The 11,408-nt window shown below is 43.3% G+C and overlaps 1 protein-coding gene across 1 annotated transcript; it reads right to left on the bottom strand.

Moving 5' to 3' along the window:
- Positions 1-700: 700 nt before the first annotated feature.
- LOC143923575 (zymogen granule membrane protein 16-like) lies at positions 701-4,824 on the bottom strand. Its single transcript, XM_077447344.1, has 3 exons — positions 4,686-4,824; positions 4,324-4,456; positions 701-1,154 (listed from the first exon to the last, which is right to left on the bottom strand). The coding sequence occupies exons 1-3, from the start codon at positions 4,750-4,752 to the stop codon at positions 833-835; spliced, it is 522 nt and encodes a 173-aa protein (XP_077303470.1). The 5' UTR covers positions 4,753-4,824; the 3' UTR covers positions 701-832.
- Between the last annotated feature and the right edge of the window lie 6,584 nt (positions 4,825-11,408).

Genomic DNA, 11,408 nt, shown 5'->3' with positions numbered 1-11,408 from the left:
GCGGTAATTGCTGTGATTATACCTAGCTGGTCTTGTCAGGTATATAGAAATACCATTTGATTCCACTTCACTTTACATTGTTCACTTTACATTGAATAAAATATTTACAGAAATGTGAGGGGTGTACTCACTTTTGTGAGATACTATATGTTAAGTGTATGAATGGTAAGTAAAGTCAGTGTAATATTTTCAGGCATTTATTAGCTCTCACGGAGATCACAGGACCCCTCCTGACAACCTTTCATCTGCCCCTCTACCAAATGATTTGGACCAGTGCACAAAGCAAGGTCCCTAAAGACATGGACGAGCGAGTTTTGGGGTGGAGGAAATTGACTGGCCTGCACAGAGTCCTGACCTCCACCCGATAGAACACCTTTGGGATGAATTAGATTGGAGACTGTGAGCCAGGCCTACTCGTCCAACGTCGGTGCCTGACCTCCCAAATACTCTTCTGGAAGAATGATCAAAGATTCCCATAGACACACTCCTAAACCTTGTGGACGGCCTTCCCAGAAGAGCTGAAGCTGTTATAGCTGCAAAGGGTGGGCCAACTCAATATCGAACCCTATGGAGTAAGACTGGGATGCCATTAAAGTTTATGTGTGTGTAAAGGCAGGTGTCACAATACTTTTGGTAATATAGTGTAGTTGACTATAGTTCTTTCAGAATTTTGTTTTTATATAAAAGAATCAGACAGGCATTGTAGCTGCAGATTTTATTATGAGGAGAGGATACACGGAATATTGGGAGCTGATACAGATGAGGGTAAGTTAGACAGATGACAGACGGGGGGGGATACTCTGCAGCTCAGGTCGGCACAGCGGTCTGGAAATTACTTCTTGCAGTGGACGCAGTTGCTGAAGGGGTAGTCCCAGTGGAAGCCGATGGCATCGATGACGGAGCCGGAGCTTCCGCTGATGTATCTCAGGTAGGTGTCAGGGAACAGAGGGGAGGCGTTGAAGGAGGTTCCGGTTTCTTTGCCGAAACTGAACTCGCGCCCCTTGTTGGTGTAAAATACCAGCTGGCGCATGTAGGTTTTATATTTCCCGTTTACCTGCCTAATGTGCTCTCCGGGGTGAAGGAAAATTTCCTCCATATCACCCGATGAGCCCCCACGGTACTCTGACCACGTCGTCCCATATCGCACCTGGATCCTGTGGAGGGAACAAACCCACGTCATTCTTCAGAAGAGAAATACAGAATGAAAATCTAAAATTGTAACATAAATAAATAATATGAATAAAACTGCCATAAGCCCCACACAAGCCTTAGGTTACCTGGCAAAAAACCAAAAAACCAACACTGCCCGTCCTTCCTGGTCAACGGGGAATGGCGGTAACGTCAGCACGCCGCTCACCCTACGTCGTTTCGTCAAAAATGACTTCTTCCTGGGAAGAAGTCATTTTTGACGAAACGACGTAGGGTGAGCGGCGTGCTGACGTTACCGCCATTCCCTGTTGACCAGGAAGGACGGGCAGTGTTAATAGGAGAGAGCCGGCCGGCTCGTGATTGTACTTACGCTTGTACTCAACTGGAATCTGTGAGTTTGTTTTACTTTTATTTCGTTCGGATTAAAACTTTTACGCAGAATTACGCTATGGGAGCCTTTCTTTCTTTTTTTACCTAATAAATACGGTGGAATGTGAGACGCTGTAGGAAAGAGACATAAGAGGTGGAGACGCCAGCAGAACCCATTGGAGAGACCAGGAACGATCGTTTTTCTTCATGCTTGTATGATCTCCCTAAAAAGAGATCTTGGCAGCTGGTAAACCTCATTGAAATAGGTGGTGGATAGAACTTTCTTTTTGGGCGCACCTGCTATACATCTGAAGGGTGTTTGTTAAGAGTCACTTCAATGGACTAAATTCATTCCTTTGTGCTTCCCTCCTTTTGTACTTTTTATGTGTTTTAAGATTGATGATTTTTTACACAATTTTTGATAGTACACATGGTCTAGTTTTTTAATACTAGAATTTAATATGTCACAATGTTATTATTTTACTGATGAGGCATCACTGGTGGGCACTGATGAGGCTGCACTGATGGGGCTGAACTGATGGGCACTAATGAAGTGGCAATGATTGCTACTGAAGAGGCTGCACTGATAGACACTGATGAGGTGGCACTGGTGGGCACTGATGTTGCTACACTGTTGAGGCAGCACTAATAGGCACTGATGGTCACTGATGAGGCATCACTGATGAGGATGCACTGATGGATACTGATGAGGCATCACTGGTGGGCACTGATGAGGCTGCACTGATGGGCACTAATGAGGTGGCACTTATTGTTACTGAAGAGGCTGCACTGATAGACACTGATGAGGTGGCACTGGTGGGCACCGATGAGGCATCACTGATGAGCACTGATGAGGATGCACTGATGGGTACTGATAAGGCATCACTGGTGGGTACTGATGAAGTGCCACTGACGGGCACTGATGAGGCAACACTGATAAGCTGCACTGATGGGCATGGATATGCTAAACTATTGGGCACTGATATGCTGCACTGATGGACACCGATGGGGCTGAACTAATAATCAGTGCCCTGATTGTCAGTGTGAATGTTGCCTGTAACTGGAAAGCAAATTATCGGCTTTCCTTTCCTCACAGACGGACAGCGATCAGGAAACAAAATGCTGATAACCGGTGTGATGTGAAGGAAGTCATTTGATGTCCAGTCAGGATGGCAAAGCCTCTGCCCGGTCGTCAGTCTGCTATAAGCTGGGCAAGAAGGTGTTAAAGCAGAGGTCCACCCTAAAGTGGACCTTCCGCTCATCGGAACCCTCCCCCCCTCCGGCGCCACAATTGGCACCTTTCAGGGGGGAGGGGGGTGCAGATACCTGTACAGTACAGGTATCTGCACCCACTTCCGGGATAGCTCTCTGCGGAAAGGGGCGTATATTACGCCCCTTTCCGCAAGTGCCCGCCCCTTTCTGCAAGTGCCCGCCCCTTTCCGCAAGTGCCCCCGCTGCCTGCTGGGAAAACACATAGATCCCAGAGGCAGCGGGGACCGTCCTTATTGCGCAGCGCGGCTCGCGCATGCGCAGTAGGGAACTGGGAAATGAAGCCGAAAGGCTCCATTTCCTGATTCCCATACCCAAGATGGCGGCGGCAGCACCCGAGAGACGATTTACAGATCGGCTTCGGGTGCCGACATCGCGGGCGCGCTGGACAGGTAAGTGTCACTATTTTAAAAGTCAGCAGCTGCAGTATTTGTAGCTGCTGGCTTTTAAAAAAAAAAAAAATGCAGAGTCCCGGCGGACTCCCGCTTTAATAGGGATGGTGAAATTTGGGTGAATTTTTTTTGTGTTATTTTAGGGTGCAATCAGCTGGACCATGAGGATTACAAACGCTCTTTTCTGCTACCCTGGACATGTTTTTCTAGTCTCATTATTGTAAATGACTTTACACATGTAACAATGAAATACACAAAATAAAACACAAATGCAAAAAAAAATACAGAGCAGTTCCTCTATCAAAATGACATGTACTGTACATTCACCCTGGGTGAATGGGGCAAGATCAAATGTTCTTCAGTCTATTTTCTCCGCAATTTGACTGTGTGAATGGGGAAAATACCACATTATGGCCACTAGATGGTGATGAGGAGCACAATTATTTCTCACTAGTCATGTCATAGTCCTGAATCAGGGATCTCCAAACTACACCACATCTGGCCCCCTGCAAGGTCTTATCCGGCCCACTGTTAGGGTCAGTGAGTTATACTCAGTGTGTACTGATTGAGGATTCAGGTCAGCAGAGGTCGCCCATGGTCTCCACTTCAACCTCCCCAACCCACACCCAGACTTTGTAAAGGGTGACTCTAATGGGGACCCTGATGTAAGGGGCATTATGATGGGGACTCTGACAGGGACTCAGGTCTAAAGGGGGTCTCTGGTGTAAGAAGCGCCCTGATGTAACAGGGAACCCTGACTTAAGGGAGGACTCCAATGTAACATGGGGCTCTAATGGGGACCCCAATGTAACAGGGAATTCTAATGGGTACCCTGATTTAAGGGTGGGCTCTAATACAACCCCTGATGTAAGGGGAACCCTAATGAAGACCCTGGCGTAAAGGTGGACTCTGACAGGGACCCTGATGTAAGGGACACTCTAATGGGCACCCTGATGTAAGGGTAGACTCCAATAGGGACCCTGATGTAAGGGGGGGGGGCTCTAATGGAGATCCTGATGTATTAGACTCCTCCCTGATTTGTCAGAACTCTGTTCTCTAAACCCGGAGCAGCTGAGCGATGATTGATAATAGAGAATTGGGACAGACACTGAGACAAAAGGAAAACCTGCGCCGTGTGTCTCACCCGGTGATGTAGAGATAGTTGTTACGAACTCTCAGGGCTGTGATTGGTCCATCCAGTTGGTTTCCAGACTGTGAAAATCGCTTTCCGCCCCCGCCGCCATATTCACCAGAGTACGAGGAGCTGCGCTGCTGAGCTGAGGAACAAAGGAGGCAAAACAGCTGTGACATCACTATTCTTGTATATAATATATTACACAGGAGTGACATCACCACTCTCCAGATATAAGATATACTATAGAAGAGTGACATCACTATTTTCTATATATAATATATTATACAGGAGTGACATCACCACTCTCCAGATATAAGACATATGGTGACATGAGATGTGAATCTATCAGATGAGAGAAGAGGATCTCTTACCTGCACTGATGGCGCACACACTGACAAGGATCCACAGCAACATTCTGCTATAAAACAAAATTGACATTATTATATAATATATATGCAGCAGAGCATTGCACCTCAAATACCGCACAACACTATCCCTAATACTGAAAGTATTGCCCCCAAAATACTGAACAGTACTGTCCCCAGTACTACAGAGCATCACACCTCCAATAATGAACAGTACTGCCCCCAATGCTGCAGAGCATTGAACCTCAGACTTTGCACAGTACTGCCCACATTACTGCAGACTATTTCACCTTCAGTAATGAACAGTTCTGCCCCCAGTACTGCAGAGCATTGCATCTCCAATAATGAACACTATTCTTCCCAATACGGCTGAGCATTGCACCTCAAACTCTGCACAGTACTTTTCCCAATACAACAGAGCATTACACCTAAAATGATAAACACAATTGTCCCCAGTACTGCAGAACATTGCATGTTAAACATTGCACAGTGCTGTCCCCAGAACTGCAGAGCATTACACCTCAAATACTGAATATTTCTGTCTCCAGTACTGTAGAGCATTGAACCTAAAACTTTGCACAATACTGGCTCTAAATACTGCAGAGTATGACTCCACAACACTGAAGAGGACTGTCATCAATACTGAAGAGCATTACACCTCAAATACTGCACAACACTGTCCCCAGTACTGCAGAGCATCGCACCTCAAATACTGTGTAGAATTGCCCTCAGTAGTGCAGAGCATTGTAGCTTCAATACTGCACAACACTATTCCTAATACTGCACACCACTGCCCCCAGTAGTGCAGAGCATTGCACCTCAAACACTGCAGAGCACCGCCCCCAGTCCTGCAGAGCATTGCACCTCAAACACTGCACAGCACCGCCCCCCGGTACTTCAGAGCACCGCACACCAAATACTGCACAAAACCGTCCCCAGATCTGCAGAGCATTGCACCTCAAAAGCTGCTATGGACTGCTCTTCGAAACAGAATATCGATGTACCCAATATTGTTTCCATTTCTCTCAAATTGTTCTAAAAATCGTGAGATTTCGACAAATATTCATCACTTTAATGAAACGCATTGCATGGGGAAGGGGAAATGAAGGTGGCTTTAGGGGTGTAATGAGCTTTAAATAGCTCCTAGAGAACCTTCCTCCGCCTATTCTGGGTCTATGCTAAGGAGCTAATGAGAGGAGCAAGTTGTTTTGGGGGAGGGGGAAACCAATTTCCTTCAATGATATGTTCATCCCTGCTGAGCATTACACCCATCTATAATTATCAGTGGACTGTCCCTTTAAATCATCTTGTACAATGTTCATTTATCAGATCACTGCAGAATATTACTGCTCATGCAGATTATCTCATGCTCCATACAATACATTATACTCTGCGCTGCATTTAGACATCACACCTCTCTAGGCAGATCTCAATATTAATGCCCTTTTCTACAAGCTCCGCCCCCTGCATCATGAGATGAGTCAAATCAAATTTTATAATGCCCTCAAGTTGTAAATCGCTACGCAAATTGTTGGCGCTATATAAATCCGCTATAATAATGATAATAATTATAAAAATAATAATAATGTGCTATTGGGGACATCATGGGGTCTGTCCCATATACAAAAATATTTGCTAAATTATACAGACCCCCAAATCAGTAAAAAATTGATTTATATTTCCTACACTTCAGTGAGTCTCCTGACTCCTCTCAGCAACTCCTTTCCCTGATCAGTTTACTAACTGAATGCAATCACAAATGTCCAAAATCCACTAAAAAGAGAACAAAAAGTTTAAACTTCATAGGCTTGAGCTGTATATATATATATATATATATATATATGTATATGTATATGTATATATATATATATATATGTATATATATATATATATATATATATATATATATATATATATATATATATATATATATATATATATATATATATGTATATATATATATATATATATGTATATATATATATATATATATATATATATATATATATATATATATATGTATATATATATATATATATATATATATATATGTATATATATCCAGGTCAAATGTTATTAATTTGATAACAAGAGTTTTAGGGAACATTATCACATTATGGCCACTAGATGGAGCTGATGATCATAGTAAATAAGTATTTAAAGAGGAACTGCGGTCTGCTCACATAATTTGTAATAAAAACATCTTTGCCATTCTGAAGCTTCCCTCCAACCACTTTGCATATTATTTTATATATGCTGTGATTCTGTACTTGCCAAATATGCTGCAGAAATCTCCCTTTCACTGAGTCTGGCTGCAGCCATTCTAACTGTGGGCAGCTGAAGCTGCTGCCTGTTCACTTCCTGGATTTACACAGAGGCACACTTCCAGCTCTGTAGCTCTCTTTGGTCCTTTTATGACTCATCCCCCTCCCTTCCTGACAAACTCTCACAAGAGTGAGAGAGAGAGAGAGAGAGAGCTGTGCATGATGTCATAGGCCTAGGCTAATGACCAGACAAGAAACATGAAGTGGGCTGTATAAGGGATTTACTGGCAGAAAAAAAATGTTTTACTATCCAAAGTTAAAACAACAAGAAGGGCAGATGATTTAATAGATGGAAAGATGAAGAAAAATGACTGAAGGTCCGCTTTAAGGAGAGTTTTTGGGAAACATACCACAATATGGCCACTAGATGGAGCTGATGATCATAGTAAATGAGTATTTAATTCATTTGATCACCAGAGCCATCTAGTGGCCATAATGCAGTATTTTTTCAGATTCATACTATTCTGTATTTTCTCCTGGAGGGAATATAGCGACATTTCACTTGGTCTCCCATTTGTACAGAATGAATGTACATGCAGTTGCATAGAACAAATAGCTATAATATATATATATATATATCAGAGCTATTTGTTGAATTCAACTGCATGTCATGCAGTTCAACTGCAACCCACATCTTACACTGCCACCCTAGGCACAGCCATTATGACAAGTACAGACAAATTGAAGCCCCCAGAGCATTCACCTTTCAAAGCAACTGAGCTTCTATTACTTCTCACCCAACAGGTCCCCTTTAAACCCTTTACAGAAATTGCTCCAAAAGGTGAAAATCTCTGGCACTGCAGGAATTATGGTGGAGCGCAAACAATTGCGTGCCGTTAGCGTTCATTTTAATTTTTCCATTCCATAATTTTTCGATTGATCCGCTGTCCTCCCCCCTCCTGTATGGTCATCTCAGCCTGGTAATCACTTACCTCAGGTTTGGGTGTCTGGGCTGAGCCTGTCATCCCGACCCCTATAAATATGGAGGTAGGTGGGTTTATGAGGCAGGTCCCTCCTTCAGAACAAACATCGGGAGGCGCTGTGGGCCAGCTGGAAGGCAAGAAGGTGGGGCGGATAATGAGGATCACCCGGGGTCAGGGGCGATTCACGCCTCGGCTACAATCACCTCCCTCCTTATCAGTGTTTGTTCCGTCTAAATATAGCTGAGAACTCACCGAGTGTCAGCTCTGCTGCCAAGAATCGGCATGCCTCTAGTTTCTCAATGACAAGATAAATACATTACAGTACATTGTATTCTTTTTTGGTTTATTCTGAAAATAATAATTATTATTATTTTCGACAGGTCATTTTGTAGGTGACAATTTTTTATTTGTTATTTTTTTACTTTTTTATTTTATTTAATCAAAGTTTATTATTTTATAATCTGCAGTAAATAATAAAACGGAGTGTATTTGGCTTTCACCACCTATCCCAATAAAAATAGGAACTAGGTGACTGCAATACGTACCTAGTAAAACCACACCTAGGACTCATATACACTGGCAGCAGTCCCTGCTGCCCCTTCTGAAGAGTAATCTGTGGTGGGTCATTTTTCAGAGAACAAGGGGTTTACAGGTGGCTGAGAGGCCACATGTCACCTCTTCTCTGTTCTGTTTTAACCCTGAAAAGCCAACGTCACTGCACTGCCAATACACCATCAAGGGGGAGAGATTTGCTAACACTGGAGCAGCTGTCCATGGAAACCAATCAGCTTCTAACTTCAGCTTGTTCAATAAGCTTTGACAATAAAACCTGGAAGCTGATTGGTTGCTGTGCACAGCTACACCAGATTCTGTGTGCACCAGTTTAATAAATCTCCCCCCTTCTCAGAAGAGTGACCCATGTTTGGATCAGTTTTCAGAGGCAGTGAGGAGGCCACAAACCCACCCCTGTTTTTAACCCCATCTTAGCCAAACAAGTGATGCATTGCATGCAGTTGCAGGGCATTTGCAGCTCTTCCCCATTCACACTGAATGGGTCATGTACAGCGGGGGGGTTTGCTGCCCCTCCAATCATGACATTTTGGGTGGTTCTCCCCGCGGGGCACAAAGCAAAGCATTGCAACCATGGCATGTAAACACTCCCCCAGTCTGCTGCCACTGAATCTTAAGAGGGGTGGTTGATGGGGGCTAAAAACTCAGCCCAGCCGAGCATTGTTGGACACCCCCCCCCCCACTGCACCTCTAACCTTAGACTAAATGGGGAGGTAAAATCACATCTCAACCTCTTAAGATGGAGCATGATGGGTAACGATGGTGATCAGAATGAGCCTGAGCTCAATGCGGATCTTCGCTCTCTCATTCAACATTGATTATTTGCAATCCGTATGCTGCTAGCATTAGTACATAGAGGGGAAAATATATAGCATTTACTTGTTTTATACTTTTTTTATTATTTTTTTTTACATTTCTTCAGTTGCTGGTTTCTGGCCTAGACCAAACGTGCCCAACTCTGGGCACATTTTTTAAATTAGCATAGACCCTGGTTGCAATACTCACCTTCAATCTATAGCATAGCAGCCCCTGGCAGTACTTCTTTTTCCCCACATGAGGTCCTCAGTTTTCTGAACTGAATGGCGCCCAGCATATTTTTCACCACGAGAGGTCCTCGGTCTTCCGAGTTGAATGGCACCCAGCATATTTTTTTCCACAAGAGGTCCTCAGTCTTCCGAGTTGAATGGCGCCCAACATATTTTTAACCACAAGAGGTCCTCAGTTTTCTGAATGGCGCCCAGCATATTTTCCATCACAAGAGGTGCTCAGTCTTCTGAACTGAATGGCGCCCAGCATATTTCTCACTAAAAGAGGTCCTCGGTCTTCTGAGTTGAATGGTGCCCAGCATATTTTTTTCACCACAAGAGGTCCTCAGTTTTCTGAATGGCGCCCAGCATATTTTCCACCACAAGAGGTCCTCAGTCTTCTGAACTGAATGGCGCCCAGCATATTTCTCACCAAAAGAGGTCCTCGGTCTTCTGAGTTGAATGGTGCCTAGCATATTTTTTTCACCACAAGAGGTCCTCAGTCTTCTGAGTTGAATGGCCCCTAACATATTTTTCACCACAAGAGGTCCTCAGTCTTCTGAATGCTGCCCAACATATTTTCCACCACAAAGGGTCCTCAGTCTTCTGAGGAAGTCTGCAATAGCCGAAACGCGTTAGCATTTTTACACTGTATTCATGTCATGCAGCCAATAACAAGTAACAAGAAGTGTATACCGGGTGGCCAGCTCTTTTTCTGCTTTGGATTCATTATATGGGGGACTGGACATCCCAGCTTGAGCACCGGTCATCAGTGTATACTAACGTCTAGCAGTTGAGCTTGGGTATGATTTTTGCTCTTGTCTACTTACAATGCTTGTATTTAAAATAATACATCATAATGAATAATAAATACATACATAATAAATAATAACAAAGTATTCATGATTATAGAGCTGCATTATTCATGTCTATTATATCTGTTCATCTTTAAGTATTACACTGGATCTGTTCATAGGTAAGAACCCAGCGCCAGGGAAAAAAAAAAGAAAGAAAAGTCCTATAATAAAATAATTATCCCAATATATCGGTCCCTGTAAAACCAGAATGCAAATGTGCATAAAGACTAATGGAGGAATGTGTCCGGATAATGATGGTGATGATGATGTCATTAATTTTTAATGGTTATACCCACATTTAGAAAGTTCAGAATGAGCCTGAGCTTAATGTGGATCTTCACTATCTCAATCAACATTGATTATTTGCAATCCGTATGCTGCTAGAATTAGTACATAGATAGGAAAATATATCGCATTTACTTGTTTTATGCTTTTTTTTTTTTTTTTTACATTTCTTCAGTTGCTGGTTTCTGGCCTAGACCAAATGTGCCCAACTCTGGATAAATTTTTTTAAATTAGCATAGACCCTCTGCAGATGGTAAAAAAAATACCTTTGGTTGCAATACTAACCTTCAATCTATAGCATAGCAGCCCCTGGCAGTACTTCTTTTTCACCACAAGAGGTCCTCGGTCTTCTGAACTTAATGGCACCCAGCATATTTTCACCACAAGAGGTCCTCAGTCTTCTGAGTTGAATGGCGCCCAACATATTTTCCACCACAAGACTCTTCTGAACTGAATGGCGCCCAGCATATTTTTTCCACAAGAGGTCCTCAGTCTTTTCTGAACTGAATGGCGCCCAGCATATTTTTCACCACAAGAGGTCCTCAGTCTTCTGAACTGAATGGACACCCAGCATATTTTTTTCCATAAGAGGTCCTCAGCCTTCTGAGCTGAATGGTGCCCAGCATATTTCTTTCCACAAGAGGTCCTCAGTCTTCTGAACTAAATGGCGCCCAGCATATTTTTCACCACAAGAGGTCCTCAGTCTTCTGAGGAAGTCTGCAATAGCCAAAACGCGTTAGCATTT

The sequence above is a fragment of the Lithobates pipiens genome, unplaced genomic scaffold (assembly GCF_037356315.1).
Source record: "Lithobates pipiens isolate NorthernLeopardFrog02 unplaced genomic scaffold, aLitPip1_a1.2 Scaffold_22, whole genome shotgun sequence".
Classification (NCBI taxonomy): Eukaryota; Metazoa; Chordata; class Amphibia; order Anura; family Ranidae; genus Lithobates; species Lithobates pipiens.
This window is presented reverse-complemented; position numbering and strand designations above follow the sequence as displayed.

Bases quoted from the DNA above. Each gene is read 5' to 3' on its own strand.
- LOC143923575 (XM_077447344.1), bottom strand. From the start codon at position 4,752: ATGTCAATTTTGTTTTATAGCAGAATGTTGCTGTGGATCCTTGTCAGT. The intron at 4,457-4,685 runs GTAAGAGATCCT...TTTGTTCCTCAG, and splicing joins TGTGTGCGCCATCAGTGCAG to CTCAGCAGCGCAGCTCCTCG. The intron at 1,155-4,323 runs GTGAGACACACG...TTCCCTCCACAG, and splicing joins AACTATCTCTACATCACCGG to GATCCAGGTGCGATATGGGA.